General features: G+C 43.5%; 1 protein-coding gene across 1 annotated transcript in view; it reads left to right on the top strand.

Annotated features, from left to right (window-relative positions):
* The window catches only part of CSMD1 (CUB and Sushi multiple domains 1), a 2,896,277-nt gene that overhangs the window by 2,067,786 nt on the left and 808,820 nt on the right, over positions 1 to 19,671 (top strand). Inside the window, exon 23 of the mRNA XM_030195161.1 lies at positions 741 to 897. Coding sequence (XP_030051021.1) covers positions 741 to 897 — 157 coding nt within the window. The remainder of the gene's footprint in view (positions 1 to 740; positions 898 to 19,671) is intronic.

The raw sequence follows: 19,671 nt of genomic DNA, 5'->3' as shown, positions 1-19,671 counted from the left end.
AAGGAAGTTCGTCTGAGGGATCAGCTGGTTTTGATGTATTTATGTCCTGCACAGGGCTACATGCACGGTGCAGGATGTAAGATGTGAAAACCAGCTGATCCTTCAGACGAACTTCCTTGAATGAAGGCGCCGGTGTCTACTAACTCCGGTGCTGAAGAACACTCTTGGCTGGCGGGGTTTGGGGATCCCCGCCAGCAAACAAGGTAAATCATGCGGTGGTGGGGTGGGCGGTGATGGCGGGGGAGGGTTGGTGGTGGGAGGGGGGTCATCGGCAGGGGCCAGGGACGAATCTGCGGGGGCCCAGGCCCCCTCAGGCCCCACGTAGCTACGCCACTGCATTGAAGCCTTGGGAGAAGAGCCAGGCTTTCACCTACTTCCTGAAACAGAGATAGTCCTGCATTGATGTATGTGAATTCAAAATTGTGGATGTACTCCTCTGAAGGCTCACTGGAGTATGTCATATCACATAATTAACTTTGAAGAGGAAATGGTTAGGAATGCTCCTTGAGAGGACATTAGAGACCCTAAGGTCTCTTTTATTAAAGCTGAGCAGAGGTAATATATGTTCAAAACATATCATAATTTCTGTCCCAATAAGGAATTCTTATTAATTGGAAATAATAGTAGTAAGAAGATGTTTGACTAATGGTGGTTTAAAACTGTATCTGCAAACACTGGAAGAACAGCAAATAATTGTCTGGTCAAGAAATGGTTTAAGATGTCTTTTTTTTTTGCCTAAGGTTTATGATGGGAAAGATAGTTCTTCCCGACTCCTGGGAACTTTTACCAAAAATGAATTGATTGGATTGGTCTTAAATAGCACCTCAAACCATTTGTGGATAGAATTTAACACCAATGGATCGGATACTGATCAAGGATTTCAACTCACTTACACTAGTAAGTAGCTAATGGATTATACAATTATTCTTGCCCATATGTAAGCAAGAAACAATTATTCTAAAATGCATAATAAATTCTGTCATTTTGGTGATTAGTTCTCTGATTGTGGTATGGCTAGCGGCTGTCATTCATATGATGCATTGCTATAATGGTGGAAAATTTTGGTAATTATACATTAAAGAGACTTTTAAAAATTCAGAACAGGAAAGAGGAGCTAAGGGAACAGTAACAAAAGTCATGGAATCATAATGTCCTCATTCTTTCCAGCTGAGATCTGATAATTGATGAATGGCTAGCATATGATAAGAGAAATTATTTTTGTTATGAAACAGTTAGAATTTTAGATGTAGACAGTGAATACAAGTCAGTGGGATGTTTTTATTAAAAAAAGATCTAAAATTCTAAAAGTGCTTGCACAGTATCAATTTTGTTAATAATGCATGTGATCATTTAAACCTTACATCCTTTTTTTCCAATATCAATTAAAAATCAAACGGGTGTATATATAGTTTTTGCACATCTATCTATATGAAAAATATATGTTGTCTGCTATGCAATATTCTATAAAAGTGGTCCATGAAACTGTAGTATAACTATTTGGAATTAACATATTAATACATATAAATGAAGAAATGGCCTGTATAAGGAAACTTTAATGGGCCAGTTAAATAAACTGATATGCTAACCTTATAACATGCACACTATTAAAAGGACTTGGAATGCCCTCCCGAGGGAGGTGGTGGAGTTGAAAATGGTAACGGAATTCAAAAATACTTGGGATAAACATAAAGGAATCCTGTTCAGAAGAAATGGATCCTCAGAAGCTTAGCAGAGATTGGGTGGCAGCACTGGTGGTTAGGAGGCGGGGCTAGTGCTGAGCAGATTTCTTCGGTCTGTGCCCTGAAAATGGCAGATACAAATCAAGTTCAGGTATACATATAAAGTAGCACATATGAGTTTATCTTGTTGGGCAGACTGGATGGACCGTACAGGTCTTTTTCTGCCATCACCTACTATATTACCATCAAGCTTATTTTCGAAAGAGAAGGACACCCATCTTTTGACACAAATCGGGAGATGGGCGTCCTTCTTGCAAGGCCGTAAAAATCAGCATAATCGAAAGCCAATTTTGGCCATCCTCAATTACTTTCCGTTTCAGGGACGGCCAAAGTTCATGGGGGCGTGTCGGCAGGGTAGCGAAGGCATGACTGGAACGTGATTAAGAGATGGCCGTCCTCGGCCGATAATGGAAAAAAGAAGGGCGTCCCTGACGAGCACTTGGCTGACTTTATTTGGTCCATTTTTTCTTGCGACCAAGCCTCAAGAAGGTGCCTGAACTGACCAGATGACCACCGGAGGGAATCGGGGACGACTTCCCCTTACTCCCCCAGTGGTCACAAACCCCCTCCCACCATAAAAAACAAGTTTAAAAATATTTTTTTGCCAGCCTCAAATGCCATACTTAGGTCCATCGCAGCAGTAAACAGTTCCCTGGATCAGTTGTAGTGGGTGCAGTGTACTTCAGGCAGGCGGACCTGGGGTGTGGTTAGGGGGCTCGGCACCCAAGGTAAGGGAGCTATGCACCTGGGATCAATTTCTGAAGTCCACTGCAGTGCCCCCTAGGGTGCCCGGTTGGTGTCCTGGCATGTCAGGGGGACCAGTGCACTACAAATGCTGGCTCATCCCATGACCAAAAGGCTTGGATTTGGCCGTTTTTGAGATAGACGTGTTTGGTTTCCATTATCGGCAAAAACCGAGTTCGCCCATCCCTAAGGTTGACCCAAATGTTGAGATTTGGGCGTCCCCGACCGTATTATCGAAATGAAAGATGGACGCCCATCTTGTTCCGATAATGCGGGTTTCTCCGCCCTTTCGTGGCACCGTCCTTAGAGATGGGCGCCCCCGTTCGATTATGCGCTCCATGTTACTATGGACTGATTTAGTTGAAAACAGATTACCTTACATATGGTGAAAAGAGTCCTAAACTGGGATAGCCCTGACAGAGATGGGAGTGACTGTCTGGCAGACTGCAAAAGTGAATTGGTCAAGCAGCCTGACTTAACATCACAGAACATTTCTTCCAAAGGAAGATCTCCAGCATGCCTTTGTCACTGATCTTCTATTCTATTCTATTCATTAGTCTTATATACCAGTTCTACCCTTAAAAAGGTCCCGAAGTGGTTTAAAAAAAGAAATAAATTACAGGATACAGTACTTTGAAGAGGATATGGTTTGGAATGCTCCTTGAGAGGACTTTGGAGACCCTAAATGTCTCTTTTATTAAAGCTGAGCAGAGGTAATATATGTTCAAAACATATCACAATTTCTGTCCCAATAAGGAAGTGTTAGAATTGGAAATAATAGTAGTAAACCACTCCGAGAAAAATTGCATTGGCTACCAATCAAAGAACGTTTCACTTTCAAAATCTGCATGACTGTTCATAAAATTATTTAAGGCAAGGCACCGGGATACATGACAGACCTCATCGACTTGCCTACCAGAAACACCACAAAATCTGCACGATCATACCTAAACCTCCACTACCCAAGCAGCAAAGGACTCAAATACAAATCCACCTATGTATCCAGCTTTTCCTACCTAAGCGCACAGCTATGGAACGCATTGCCAAAGGCAGTAAAAACTACGCTTGACCACCTAAATTTTCAGAAAGCACTAAAGACAGACCTGTTCAGAAGAGCATACCCCACTGACCCAACGTAAAAATACCTGGACACTTGCGACACAATGTAACCAAAGACCGTAACGGACATTACCTGACTCTTCTTCCCTCTTTCCCTCTCTAAGTTCCCCCCAATTGTACCTACCATACATGTACCTCATTCTACCACAATATCACTTTGTATTCATTCATACCATGTATTTGTTCAGACCAGAATCGGCTAACGCTGTTAACGGTTATATGTAAGCCACATTGAGCTGCAACAAGGTGGGAAAATGTGGGATACAAATGTAACAAAGAAAGAAAGAAAGAAAGAACCTGAAAGAATAGAGAGAACTCAGAAACATTCTTACCCCGCTCCTTGTTCCAGTTGATCCTCCTCCACCAAGTTCTGCTCATACTGCCTCTCTTTCTGCTTTTGCTCTTCCCTCACTTACCCAGGTTGCTAAGATAGCTTCAGACATGAGACCATCCTCTTCACATACTGACCACTGCCTGCTTTCCTTCCTATGCAGCCTTGCGACTGGAGTGCTTCCAGCGCCTTGGAAGCAAGCAGTAATACACCCCCACATTAATAACCCCAAACTGGCCCATCTCCAATCTGCTTTTATTTCTTGAAAATTATTGAGAAGTTTGTCACCAAACAGCTTACTGACTACTTAAATACAATGCTTTCCACCCCCGGCAGATGGCTTTCATTCTGCAGCAGGACATGTTTATCCATTTCTACCCTAGCTGAGATAACATTTTATCACATCCAGTTGACAAATTCTCTTGGCTCAAACCCTCGACATCTCTTTGCCACACTGAACTCTCTCCTCAAAGTGCCTTCACCTCCAACTCCACCTTCACTTTCCCCCCAGACTCTCATGATAAGGTTTACAAGATTAAGCTTGAATTCTCAACCAGGTCACATCCACCTCTCCATTAGTCCATTTACTCAACCCTCCAACCCCTGCCTCATTTTCTTCCTTTTCTGAAATCACTGAAGAGGAAACTACACATCGTATTTCCTCTTTGAAACTAACTACCTGTTACTCTGATCCTATTCCCACCCATCTACTTAACACTATCTCTCCTACTGTCATCCCTTTTATCTGTCATATCCTCAATCTTTCACTTTCCACTGTGACTGTTCCTGATGCTTTCAAACATGCCGTAGTCACACCACTCCTTAATAAACCTTCATTGGACCCTACCTGTCCTTCCAACTATTGCCCCATCTCCCACCTCCCTTTCCTATCCAAGATACTTGAACATGCTGTTCAAGCTATTCTTCATCCACTTCAATCTGGCTTTTGCTCCCTTCATTCAACTGAAACAGTGCTTGCTAAAGTCTCCAATGATCTGTTCCTGGCCAGATCCAAAGGTCTCTATTCTATCCTATCCTCATCCTTCTCGATCTATCTGCTGCTTTTGACACTGTTGATCACAGCCTGCTCCTTGATACGCTGTCCTCACTTGGATTTCAGGGCTCTGTTCTTTCCTGGTTTTCTTCTTATCTCTCCCAGCATACCTTTAGTGTATACTCTAGCGGATCCTCCTCTACTTCTATCCCACTGTCAGTGTACCTCAGGGATCTGTCCTGGGACCTCTTCTTTTCTCCATCTACACTTCTTCCCTTGGTGCTCTGATCTCATCCCATGGTTTTCAGTATATCTTTACGCTGATGACTCCAAGATCTACCTCTCCACACCAGAAATATCAGCCGAAACCCAGGCCAAAGTATCAGCTTGCCTGTCTGACATTGCTGCCTGGATGTCTCAGCGCCATCTGAAACTAAACATGACCAAGACTGAGCTTCTTATCTTTCCCCTTAAACCAACCTCTCCTCTTCCCCCATCCTCTATTTCTGTGGATAACACTCTCATCCTTCCTGTCTCATCAGCTCGTAACCTTGGGGTCCTCTTTGACTCCTCCCTCTCCTTCTCTGCACATATTCAGCAGACTGCTAAAACCTGTCATTTCTTTCTCTATAATATCAGCAAAATTTGCCCTTCCCTTTCTGAGCACACTACCAGAACCCTCATCCACACTCTTATCACCTCTCACTTAAACTATTGCAACTTGCTTCTCACAGGTCTCCCACTTAGCCATCTCTCTCCTCTTCAATCTGTTCAAAATTCTGCTGCACGACTAATATTCTGCCAGTGTTGTTATGCTCATATTACCCCTCTCCTCAAGTCACTTCACTGGCTTCCTATCCGTTTCCAAATACAGTTCAAACTCATCTTATTGACCTATAAGTGCATTCACTCTGCAACTCCTCAGTGCCTCTCCACTCTCATCTCTCCCTACATTTCTCCCCGGGAACTCCGTTCACTGGGTAAATCTTTCTTATCTGCTCCCTTCTCCTCCACTGCTAACTCCAGACTCCGTTCCTTTTATCTTGCTGTACCATATGCCTGGAATAGACTTCCTGAGCTGGTACATCAAGCTCCATCTCTGGCCATCTTCAAATCTAAGCTACAAGCCCATCTTTTTGATGCTGCTTTTAACTCCTAACCCTTATTCACTTGCTCAGAACCCTTATTTTATCATCCACACTTAATATTCCCTTATCTCTTGTTTGTCCTGTTTGTCTGTCCTAATTAGTTTGTAAGCTTTGTCGAGCAGGGACTGTCTCTTCATGTTCAAGTGTACAGTGCTGTGTATGTCTAGTAGCGCCATAGAAATGATAAGTAGTAGTAGTATCAACTCTCTGACCTCATGTGCAACTTTCTTTAAATTATTCACCTTATTTTCTAAGTCATCTTACTCTCTTACCTATCTATATGCTCCATCTTTGCTTATACCTTATGCTAACTATTAAAACTTTCTATTACATATTGTGTTGACATTGTAAGTAGTGTACTGTGCCATACTTTGTATTGTTATTTGAATATTTTACTGCTGTAATTGTCTATTGCTTATGTTTGATTTATTCTTACTGTACACCGCCTTGAGTGAATTCTTTCAAAAAGGAAGTAAATAAATCCTAATAATAAATAAACATGTATACGCTGGAAGAGGAGGGTGAGAGGAGACATGATAGAAACGTTTAAATATCTCAAGGGCATTTATGTACAGGAAGAGAGCCTTTTTCAAATGATGGAGAGCTCTAGAATGAGGGGGCATGTGACAAAGTTAAGATGGAATAGGCTTAGGAGTAACCTAAGGAAGTACTATTTCACAGAAAAGGTGGTGGAGGCGTGGAATGGTCTCCCGGTGGAGGTGATGGAGTCTAGGTCTGTTCCAGAATTTAAAAAGGCATGGCATAAGCATGTGGGATCGCTTAGGAACAGGAAGAATTAGGGTTGAGGATGGACAGACTGGATGGGTCATATGGCCTTTATCTGCCGTCATGTTTCTATGTTTCTAGATTACATCAAGATGACTTTTGATCTGGAGAAATGTGCTAAGGCAGCCATCCTTAGAGGGAAATGTAGCAAGACTGAAAACATCCCTATGACTGATTGATGACTGTGAAATAGAGGAACTTGAACAGGAAGCCATATATAAATAGTCAGGAGTGGAGAAAGGAGCAACAATCAAGCATAAACCACGGAAAGGCCCTTTTACAAAGTCACTGGCTAGCATGTGCCCAATTGGCACTACCACCGGGGTAGCGTGTTCGCTTGCCAGTAATTCTGATTTTGGCATGCAACGAATCCCACAGTCAAAAATAATTTTCTATTTTCTACCATGGCGGCATTTCCTGCAGTAACTGGCAGCATGCGTACATTAGTGTATGCTGCATGGTTACTGCATGGGTAGCGCATGAGCCCTTATTGCTAGGTCAAATGGTGGCAATAAGGGCTCATACTGTAAATAGGCATATGCTAGTTTTAATTTCAGTGGACTCCCATTTCCCAGCCCATTAAAAAAGCCCTTTTTCACAGCAGTGGTAAAAAATGGCACAGTGCATGCCCAAAACATACACCCTCACTACCACAGGCCACTTTTTACCGTGGCTTAGTAAAAGGACCCCTAAGGTACAAGTCATTAATCTGCTGGCAGTTCTCACACTCTTGCTTTGGAATTTGTAAACTAACCTCTTAATGATCTTGTAAGACTAGATGTATGAGCAAGGAAAGTCCTCTATGCCTATAAATTCATATATTAGAAACAGTGTTATGCCATGAGTGCACATTCATTGAGCCTGTACATTCCTGAAACTTAAGAGCAGGCACCATTTTAAAGACCAGCAATTCAAAATTGTAGTCCAAGACAGTGGGAAGCATATAAACAACTAGTACAACAGACTGTGTAAGTAACATCTGAAAATTGTTACTCCTCTCATAGCTGGCTATGAAGTTCTGATGGCAGAAAAAAGTCTATATAGAAAAGCACAATAAGATGACGTCTTGTCCATTAGAAACTTTTTCTAAACAGTACAACATTGATGTGCTGGACAAGCAGTGGCATCATAGCCAGAAGAGAAATATGGAAAATGAAGAGGTTATGGCTATATTTAGGGATTCTCATTCCATCCCATAAAAAGTCAGATACTAGAAAACCAGATACAATGATGGAGGAAAGCACAATAACTGTACTGGTAATAGAAGTGTCAGTACCAAGTGATTATCCAGTGAATTTTGTAGAGAGAAAGAGAGAAGATCCGCAAGACATGCAATGAGAGACCAAGAAAATGTGACAGGATACAGAAATATTCCCCATGGTTTTGAATGCCAGGGGCTTGATTAAAGGGAAATTGCAAGCACGCTTTGATAGTATGCACATTGCAAGTAATCTGGTGAGTAGTAGAGGTACATTTGATATATTGAAATCATACTCTGCATACAGTATTCTGACTTAGGACTGAGGTATATTGCTGTCATGATGGACTAATTTCTATATATGACACAAAAGTATTGGCTAACATAACCCCTCAGTACTATTATATAACCCTCACTTAAATGTAAGCATTGTTTATAGAATAGCATGAACACTAGGGAACCGTGACTACATTTAGGCACAACCGTTTACACCAATGGAAATGTGGTGCAAATGGTCACACCTAAATTAGGCATGGATCCTACCTTATTCTATAATTACGCACATAATGGAAAGAAAAGACCCTGATCCGCCCATGACCCTCCCATTTCTACGCCCCTTTTTAACTCACATGTAAAATTTAGGCGTGGATCTCGTGCCTAAATTTATGAACATATATTTTAATTCTAATTAGTGCCAATAATTGCTTGATAAAAAAAAAACAATTGTCACTGCTAATGAGCTCATTATTCAAATAAATTGCACACACAAATTTTAGTTCTTTTTGTAGAATTATTTTGAATATATGCAAAACTAAACCAATTGAAAACATCACCCTGAGAGAAAAATCTATAGAACTGTACTCAAAGACTCATGAATACAATTCACTGCACTTCTCTTTACCAATCCAAAATACAGCTGACACCTTTTGATGGAAATTATATTACATAATCATACCACAAATATAGCTTTTCATATATTCAGTTACATATAATCAGTGCTCACCTGTTGATCTGCACCAGGGCCGGTCTTAAGGCGAGGCGACCGAGGCGGCCGCATAGGGCCCCGCGCTCAGGGGGGCCCTGCGCGGCGTGCCTAAGGTCGCCCCGCCCCGACCACCCGAGTTCCAGTCCTCCCTCCCTCCCTCGGATGGCGGAGTGGTGGGGGCGGTCCGCCCCGGCTGTCAGCGGGTGGGGGGTGCCCTGCACCCGCTGCTCCCACCCAGTCCTACCTTTAAAAAAAGACTGTGGAAGCGCCAGAGGGACAGGCAGCGCCTCGTGTCTGCCCTCCCTGCTACTAAAAATGTCTTCGACGTCGTCATTGGGCCTTCTCACATTGAGTCCTGCCTTTCTCTGAGGTAACTACCAATTACTGCGAGGGTGGGCGCTTCCAAATTCTTTTTTTAAAGCCAGTGAGGGTGGTGGGGACCGGAGAACAAAGCTAGTAGGTAGGTTGGGGGGGGGGGGGGGAACTCAGATGGGAGAAGGGTGTGTGGGGTGGGGGTTCTCAGGTGGGGGGAAGGGTGGGGAGGGGGTTCTCAAATGGGAAGGAGACTGCTACTTAACATTTCTAAAGCTGAGGTGGGGAGGGGTTCACTGATGGGAGAAGGGGGTGGGGAGGGGGTTCTTGGATGGTTAAAGGGGACGGGTGGGGAGGGGACTGGGGTTCTTGGATGGGAGAAGGGGATCGAGGTGGGAGGGAGTTCACGGATGGGAGAAGGGGGTGGGGAGGGGGTTCTTGGATGGTTAAAGGGGACGGGTGAGGAGGGGACTGGGGTTCTTGGATGGGAGAAGGGGACTGAGGAGGGAGTTCTCGGATGTGAGAAGGGGACGGGTGGGGAGGGGACTGGGGTTCTTGGATGGGAGAAGGGGACCGAGGTGGGGAAGGGGGTTCACGGATGGGAGAAGGGGGTGGGGAGGGGGTTCTTGGATGGTTAAAGGGGACGGGTGGGGAGGGGACTGGGGTTCTTGGATGGGAGAAGGGGACTGGAGAGGGGCTTCTCAGATGGAAGAAGGGGGCAGGCACTGGGGTCTGAGAAGTGGCCATATGGGAAAATGGGGGCCATGCCTGGGGCTGGTGGGAAAATGGGGCATGCGTGGGTCAGGTGGGAGAATGGTTCTGAAAAGGGGGCCCTAATACAAGGCATGTGGATGAAGGGGGCTGGAACTGGGGGCTGAAAAGGAGGGTAGGTGGGATAAGGGGGCTAGTACTGGGACTGGAGGCTGAAAACGGGATAGGGAGAAGTGGCTGGGGGGCTGAAGCTCGGGACTGGTGGGAGAAAAGGGCTGGGGCTGAAATGGGGGACTGGTGGGATAGTGGGGCTGGAACTGGGGACTGAAAAAGGGGCGGAGAGAGGGGCAGATCCTGGATGGGGTAGCGAGAGGGAGGGCAAACCCCGGATGGATGGGAGACGAAGGTCAAATTGTGGATTGAAGGGGCAGAGAGAAAGGGCAGACAGTGGATGGCAGGGATAGAAAGGGCAGACAGTGGATGGCAGGGATAGAAAGGGCAGACAGTGAATGGATGGGGAAGAGAGAGAGGGCAGACAAGGGCAGATGGTGGATGAATCATGGAAGGGGCAGGGATAGAGGGCAGATGTGGATGGAAGGGGCAGGGAGAGAGGGCAGACATTGGATGGAGGGGACAGCAGAGAGGGCAGACACTGGATGACAGATGCTGGATGGAAGGAAGACAGTGAAAAGAAGATGAGGAAAGCAGAAACCAGAGACAACAAACTGTAAATAAAATATATATTTTTATTTTTTTGCTTTAGGATATAGTATTGTAGCTGTGTTAATAAATGTTTATAAATAGAACATGTAAATAAGGTAATCTTTTTATTGGACTAATTTTAATACATTTCGACTTAACTTTCATAGAAGAAAACCCCCTTCCTCAGGTCAGGATAGGATACTGTAACAGTACTATACTGTATTGACCTGAGGAAGGAGATTTTGGCCTCTGGAAGCCAAATGTATTAGTCCAATAAAATGGGATTATTTTATTTTCTGTATTTGTTTTATTTCTCTTTGTTAATTTGTAAAGTGGTGATTGGTATTTGTTAGTTTTTTCAAATTTACATCTGCTGTCTTTATATTTTGCACAGTACTAGGGGTTATTTTCTGTTTCTGTGGTGTTGAATTGTATGCAGAGTCTGGCATCTTGGGGGTTCAGTTTAATTTTTGGCTAAATAGAAAGTTTAAATATTACTACTTATTCTATAGTGGATTAGGGTGTATCTGTGTTTGTGAAAAAGACATGGCTTTCAGTTGGCATTGACTGTGCAGGATCGACGATCTGTACTATTTTGTCAGGTTTCATTTTACAATAGGTGAATTGATGTTCTAGTGCTCACTGTAGTGTTTTAAGATGTTTTCCTTTTCTTTGTGCGATTCGTAGAAATGACTGCTTATGGTATGGTAGAATTGCTCAATAGGTCCTAGAGTGTTTTGTATTCTCGGCATACCTAGTACTGGATTTCGGAGGGGGTGTTAAAAAATGACCGGGAGGGAGGGGGGCCTTGGAGCTGGGAGCCCTAGGGGGGGAAGCCCTGGAGCTGGGGGCCTTGGAGCTCAGAGGGAGCAGCCCGGGAACTCAGAGGGAGGGGTAGCCGGCCCTGGAGCTAGGGTGGGGGAGGAGTTAGGTGGGGGCAGGGCTAGGGTGGGGCCCCATCAAATTGGTCTGCATAGGGCCCCGCACTTGCTAAGACCGGCCCTGATCTGCACCTCACTCAGTAAAAGACTCAAAGGTTTTATAATGGCGAGTAAACATTGTAAAAGAAATAGGCATAACACCTATGGTTAGTCTACCATTACAGACATTGTCAACCCACTGGGACCCTCATTTCTTTCTCCCATCCACAATAAAATGATGTTTTCAGAGGTAACTAGAACAGAGGTAAAGATTAACAAAGAGAAGGAAGTAAGAGAGAAGACATAGAGGGGCATTTTCGAAAGAAACGTCTACGTTGGAATTTGGAAGTCTTTGTAGAATGTCCAAATTTGGAGGTGGGGAAAAGGTCATTTTCAAAAAAAGATGGACGTCCATCTTTGTGTTCAAAAATACCTTGGTCATCCTTGGATTTGGATGTCTTTCATTTTCAGCCATTTTCAAAACCAAAGAGGTCCAAATCATTTGGACATGAGAGGAGCCAGCATTTTTAGTACACTGGTCCCCCTGACATGCCAGGACAGCAATCGGGCACCCTAGGGGGCACTGCATTGGACTTAAATAAACTGCTCCCAGTTACACAGTTCCCTTACTTTGTTGAGCACCCCAAAACCCACTACCCCAACTGTACACCACTACCATAGCCCTTACGGGTGAATGGGGCACCTTTATGTGGATACAGAGGGTTTCTGGTGGGTTTTGGAGGGCTCGCTGTTTCCTCCACAAATGTAACAGGTAGGGGGGTGTGGGCCTGGGTCCACCTGTTTGAAGTGCACTGCACCTACTACTAAACTACTCCAGGGACTGGCATGCGCTGTCATGGACCTGAGTATGACATCTGAGGCTGGCAAGTAATATTTTTAATTATGTTTTTTGAGGGTGGGAGGGGGTTAGTGACAACTGAGGGAGTAATGAGAGGTCATCCCCGATTCCCTCCAGTGGTCATCTGCTCATTTCGGGCACCTTTTTGTGCCTTATTTGTAATAAAAACAGGTCTGAGTGAAAACGTCCAAGAGGGACATAATCGAACGGGGCGCTCAAGTTCTCCTGAGGGCGTCCTCGCAGGATGTCCCGCGAAGGGGCGGGGAAACCCGTATTCTCAAAACAAGATGGGCATCCATCTTTCGTTTCGATAATACGGCCGGGGACGCCAAATCTCAACATTTAGGTCAACGTTAGAGATGGTCATCCCCAGTTTTCTGAGATAATGGAAACCGAGGATGCCCATTTCAAAAATGACCAAATCCAAGTAATTTGGTCGTGGGAGGAGCCAGTATTCGTAGTGAACTGGTCCCCCTGACATGCCAGGCAGTGGCGTACCAAGGGGGGGCGGTGGGAGCGGTCTGCCCTGTGTGCACGCCACTGGGGAGTGCTGCGGCGCGAGCCTGCTGCGAGAGTTCGCTAACTTCTCTCATTCGCTGTAGCTCCCTCTGCCCCAGGGCTCCCCATTACTCCCCAATGCTCCACAAACCCTAACACCATCTCTGAGCTAGCATAAGGTTTGCAGGGAAAATATTTGTCGCACTGCCTGCTGAGCATTGGGGAGGAGTAGGTAATGCTCTGTTTAGCATGCATTAGCATCCCCATTGCGTTCAGAGCTCAAGAGCATGTTGTTATATGCGCTTGCTGGATCTGATCATGGGGCAGGAGCAAACACAGGCACTAGTACAGTGCTGTTGGCATCTAGCACCCATGTTTGCTTCTGATCATCAGGGCACCAGTGCTCTAGCCATTGGGCTACTCTTCTGCTCCTTAAATGCTCTAGGCACAGGGAAATATGTAGCATACCTTAATGTAACTCACCTTCAACTACTGCCAAAAGATGTTAGCTACTTCAGGAACAAAAAATAAAATTAATAACAAAAAAAGCACATTCAATTAACAGATGGGCAAGTTTCATAGTTTTTATGTTATTTCAGTCATTTACTCATGGTAAAAGAGCAGGTTCAGGGTTGGAGAAGGCAAAGCCAGCTCACCACACAGAGCAATTTCATTTTGAAATTCTCATGGGTCATATAAGCTGTAAACTTTGCCCCAGCAGCATAACAGTTGTATTACCTGTACATATATACATGCTGAGGCCACTGTCTGTATTTTCCTCCGAAGAGTTTATCTTTGATATTGTGGCTGCAGCCTTTCTGGGATTGAGTGTTCTCAGGGATGCAAACACCCATGAGGTTTCAAAATCATCCTAAGAGAGGGTTAACTGACCCATATTAAACACTAGCCTCTGACATAGTTCAGCCGATTGTTTATTTTACTCTGTAAAATGTATAATAAGGAGATTTGGTTATAAACATTTTTAAATCCTTCCTCTGATGGAGAATACTTCTTTTGTGAGTCACTGAGCCTGCCTTTAAGGATTTGTTCCTGCATCTTAAATTCTACCCTTATTAAATCATTTTCATAAAGCAATTCAGCTTTTGGTTCTTATTTATCACTGTGTTTCGCAAGTTAAGGGGCCCTTTTACTGAGCTGCAGTAAGCGCTACCATGCACTTAACACATTTTAAAATGGTGCACCATGGGACATGTTCAGGCATCATGTGGTTACTGCCAAATTGGTATGTGCTAACCACAGGCTAAATAATATCTTTTAGTTTATCACAGAGGAAACATGTCAGGGGGCAGAGAATGGGTTAGCATGGCTACGTTACCACACGCTAAGGATTAGCACAGAATTACTGCGTGAGTCTTTGCCACTTAAAAAATAGGAGTCAGTAAGTGCTCACATGGTAATTTTTTCTAATGGCCATGCAATAATTGCAACATTAGCATATGGTCGTTAATTCAATATATGTAAACGTGGCCATTTTAGTGCTGTTGTAAAAATGGCCTTACCACGTGGAAAAAAAACCCCACACAAGGACACACTATGGCCACTTCTGACTGCATCTTAGTAAAAGGACCCCTCTGTTTCTCTTCATACCTTTGCACATTTACATTTTGACAATACGAACTAAATTTTATTTTAAGAGCCCTGGAAATAACATTAGAAACAAACCTTAATTAATTATACATGCTGCCAGATGTAGTAACTAAACCCACATCTAATTACCCATTTCTGACCAAGAACAAATGCTGTTCAGGCATGTGGTCCTTCATTGAATTCTTTCATGCTGGAAAGAGATCCTTCAACAAATGAAACCATCTGTTTTCAGAGCCAATCACAGCATGTCCCTGAGAACACGCTATCCCGATGCTCTTGAATTACCATTTCATCTCAGCTCTTTAGAGCCATTCATATGTAGATATATTAATTAAAAATGATACCACATATATAGTACTATATATATACCTAAGTAAAATATCCGGCACTACAAAATATATATTTATTTTTGCAGCGCCAGTGTGTACCCGATGTGCAGCACTGCCCAGTTACTGCCATGTTAGTGCGGGAACCCCTACCACCAGCTCAGTGGGTGGTGATAAGGGCTCTCCCCTGAAACGGCTGTGCAAGTGCTTCACTTGCCACACGACCTTTACTTTAAAAAAAGAAAGACCTACCTTTTACCCACTGTGGTAAAAGGTAGACTCGGCGCATGTCAAAAACACGCGCCAACGCCAGTGCAGGCTCCCTTTTGCTGCAGCTTGGTAAATGGATCCCTGACTTATTTCACGCTGGAAAGAGATCCTTCAACAAATGAAACCCCATCTGTTTTCAGAGTCACTCACAGCATGTCCCTGAGAACAAGATAACTTGATGCTCTTGAATTACCATTTCATCTCAGCTCTTTAGAGCCATTCATACTCGGATACATTAATTAAAAAATGGTACTATTTTTGTATCTAAGTAAAATGGTCTTATAATAATGTATATTAGTGTTGATTTCTAGGTATTAGCAAAGTCTTCTTTCTAAGTTCCTTAGAATTTTGTGCTGGAGTTCAGAATTATAGTTTGTGCACAATTGCATTGAAAAACTGGTACTGTTGTTGCTAGCAGGGATGAGCACAAAATCCATTATTATACCATAGCAAACATCTTTTTTCATATTACAATTTATTCAGGTATTAATGGTATTATGTGACAACTATTATGACTCTTCAAAATTGGATAAGGATGCATGAATTAGCTTAATATGCACAGTTGTTAGAATAAGAAAATTGTAATCAAGCAATTTGGATCTGTACAGTTTTCTTGGTGTTTTTTTTTTTTTTTTTTTTGCACATGCAGGTTTCTTGGCCACATCATCATGCACAGATGTGAGAATTTTGTTTTAGCTCTGTTATATAGATCATACCCTGAGCTATGATTATCTATTCAGATCAGTACATTAATTACATAAGAAGATAGCTGCTTAGGGCTGTGATTTCAAAAGGATTTCTGTTTTCACATCTATTGAAAAACTCTTTTAGAAATCGGACCCTTATTGTCCTTTTCAAGTTATTGTTTGATGCCAGGCATTCCCTTCCTTTTAATTACTTTCTGTTTTCTCTGCATTTATCTAGATTTCTTTTATTCTTTTATTTTGCAGTGGTTGTTTGTAAATAATGTAGTGCAGAATTCTAATCTCCATATCAGTTCTAGGTGAAAATGTATTCTTTGCAGTTTCTGGTAGCTTTTATCGGGCTAACATAGTCATTACTCCCATATATTTCAAGTGTCTAAAAGGTAACATTTTTAAAAATACATAGCAAGAAACCTTTCAATATACTCACTTGATAGTAGAAAAGATAAATACATTTACATTTGTTGTAAAAGTGACTTCAGCTACTGCTAGTATAAACAGCTAACTAAGAAGTATGTTTACTAAAGGACATTAACGGGGGAATTCTATGTATGGCTCAGAACGTTAGCCATCGGTTGGAGAATTTCACTAGCAATCTGTTGATTTTCAGATAAGTAAAAAATGTTTGAGTGACTGCAACTTTTTCTTGGATTATTGTGATTTTTTTGGTATTTTGGAGATTTTGCATCTTTTTGGGGGGACAATTCGTTTGAACATGGGATGTTATTTATATTGCATTACACTTTCACATGTACATTAATGGTGGACTCAGGGATGTATCTGGGCACCAAAAATATAAAAGCCTTAGAGAGTTCGGAGTTCTTGTTGCCTTAATAAGCTTTAGACGTGTGGGCGTCATAGCTTACATAACTGAGAGTCACAATTTCCTTCATGCAATTTTATGATATATTTTGTGTTAATTGTGGCATCTTTTACATTGTTTTCATATATTTTGGGGGAATATTTTCTTTTTCAGAATGTTAAGCACAACTTCCATGCTGAATTTTCAGTGCAGAAAATTGTTCTAACGGATGCAAGGTGCCAAAATGAAGCAGAAATGGGAGATCCGTGTGAAAACACATTTACGCACCCACTTATAGAATATATCAAAGTGTTTCCGTGCAGATCTGCAAAGGGGGGTGTAGCCATGGGAGCAGTATGGCAGGTCAGGAGTGCCCCCTTAATATGAATGCAGTATTATAGAATAGTGTGGATTTATACCCAACTTGTGTGCCAGGATTTACACCTGGTTTCATTTGGTATAAATCCTTATGCATCAAAGTTGGGTGTGGATCCTGGTGCTACATGCCACTCTATAAAGGCGCTCAACCTGGAATGCCCTTTATAGAATATCAACAAAAAACAAAAAGGCACAAAAACTGCTTACTGAATAATACTAACAAGCAGAAAAGCAGAGAGGGTTAAGAAATTTATTGGAACAATACCCGACGTGGCCACGTTTCGCCCTCAGGCTGCGTCAGGGGTAAAACTAGTAGGGGTGAATCTAAAAACCTATTCACTCCTTAATTGTTCCTAAAAACAGTTCCTAAAAGCACTTTCGGAGTAGAAGAGAGAACACATTTTTAGGAACTGTTTTTAGGAACAATTAAGGAGTGAATAGGTTTTTAGATTCACCCCTACTAGTTTTACCCCTGACGCAGCCTGAGGGCGAAACGTGGCCACGTCGGGTATTTCTTAAATTTCTTAACCCTCTCTGCTTTTCTGTTTGTTAGCTTTATAGAATATCATTCAGTGCTGATCTGTTTTTGGTGCCAAATGTTTAGCACTATTTACTGTGGTAATTACTTGTTAGACTGGAAATTAAGGAATTTTTCTGGGACAAGGAGTGGCATGGGCACGTAATCCAGCTTATTTTCGAAAGAGAAAGACGCCCATATTTTGACCCAAATCGGGAGATGGGGGTCTTTCTCCCGTGAGCAAACAAATCGATATAATTAAAAGCCGATTTTGGTTGTCTTCAACTGCACTCCATCGCAGGAACGAACAAAGTGGACGGGGGCGTGTTGGAGGCGTGGTGAAGGCGGGACTGGGGCGTGGTTATCGGCCAAGAAGAGATGGGCGTCTTTAGCTGATAATCGAAACAAGAAGGGCGTTTTTGACGAGAATTTGGTCCGCTTTATTTGGACCCTTTTTTAAGGTCCAAGTCCCAAAAAAGTGCCACAACTGACCAGATGACCACCGGAGAGAATCAGGGATCACCTCCCCTGACTCCCCCAGTGGTCACTAACCCCCTCCCACCAAACAAAAAACACTTTACAAACTTTTGTTTCCCAGCCTGTATGCCAGCCTCAAATGCCGTACCCACCTCCATGACAGCAGAATGTGTTCTATCCTCTGACAGCCTTTCCCTGGTTCTAATGTGGCTCTCGGGTGAGTGTGACATCTTTTCTGTTATGCGCACTGCAGAGTCACATCAGCAATGCATTGTGGTGGGCGTAAGGTATTGGGCTCCGTGATTCCACTAGCTTGTGTTAAATGCTCACGATGTTTGTAGTTGGTAGGCTCTACTCCCATGGTGCTTTTCCCTCTGCTTACTGGGTCAGAGTGTGCCTTGTTTTGTTTCCGGTAGTCCATGAGGTAATGGCCATTTTTGTAACACAGTTTTAGATCCCTTTCATGTGTTACCCACGTTACTGAAAGTGGGCATTGTACAGCATTCTGCCAGCTCTGACCTACTGCTAATCTCAGCACCAGGGAGACTCTTTGCCAGTGGGGCACAACCTCTGATCTGCAGTTAACTGTGAGTAAACGTGCTTATTCCAATAAAGGACGTTTTCGGAGACTTTAGTCTTCAGGTGCCAACTGGTGTGCCAAGGTTCTACAGCAGCAACAAGTCCTAGAGGCCTGTGTGTATGCAGTTCCCTGGAGCACTTTTAGTGGGTACCGCAGTGCACTTCAGACAGGCGGACCCAGGCCCATCCCCCCCCTACCTGTAACACTTGTGCTGGTAAATGGGAGGCCTCCAAAACCCACTGTACCCACATGTAGGTGCCCCCTTCACCCCTAAGAGCTGTGGTAGTGTTGTACATTTGTGGGTAGTGGGTTTTGGGGGAGGGGGTTGGGGGCTCAGCACCCGTGGTAAGGGAGCTATGCATGTGGGAGCTGTTTTTGAAGTCCACCGCACTGACCTCTAGGGTGCCCAGTTGGTGTCCTGGCATGTCAGGGGGGGCAGTGTACTACGAATCCTGGCCCCTCCCACGACCAAATGGCTTGGATTAGGATGTTTTTAGCTGGCCGGTTTTAGTTTCCATTATCGCTAAAAAACAATGCCCAGCTCAGAAACAAACAAATCCATTTGGCATTTGGTCCATACAAACCGTATTTTCGAAACAAACAAAAGACGTCCATTTTTTTTGAAAATACGGTCTGTCCCTCCTCTTCACGTACCCGTTTTCGGACATAGACGCCCATAGAGATAGGCGTTCGCATTCGATTATGCCCCTCCACATATGCTAACTTGTTAATAGCTGAGTTAGTGTTGGATCACTTAGCACCTCCTACATAGGAGTCGCCACCACAGGCTCATTTTCGAAAGAGAAGGATGTCCATCTTTCGACATAAATAGGAAGATGGACGTCCTTGTCCCAGAGACATCCAAATCAGTATAATCGAAACCCAATTTTGGACGTCTCCAACTGCAGTCTCTTACAAGGACGTCCAAATTTCAAGGGGGTGTGTCGGAGGCGTAGCAAAGGC

Source organism: Microcaecilia unicolor, chromosome 3 (genome assembly GCF_901765095.1).
Source record: "Microcaecilia unicolor chromosome 3, aMicUni1.1, whole genome shotgun sequence".
Taxonomy (NCBI): domain Eukaryota; kingdom Metazoa; phylum Chordata; class Amphibia; order Gymnophiona; family Siphonopidae; genus Microcaecilia; species Microcaecilia unicolor.
The sequence above is the reverse complement of the archived record's forward strand: the minus strand, read 5'-3'. Positions and strand labels throughout refer to the sequence as shown.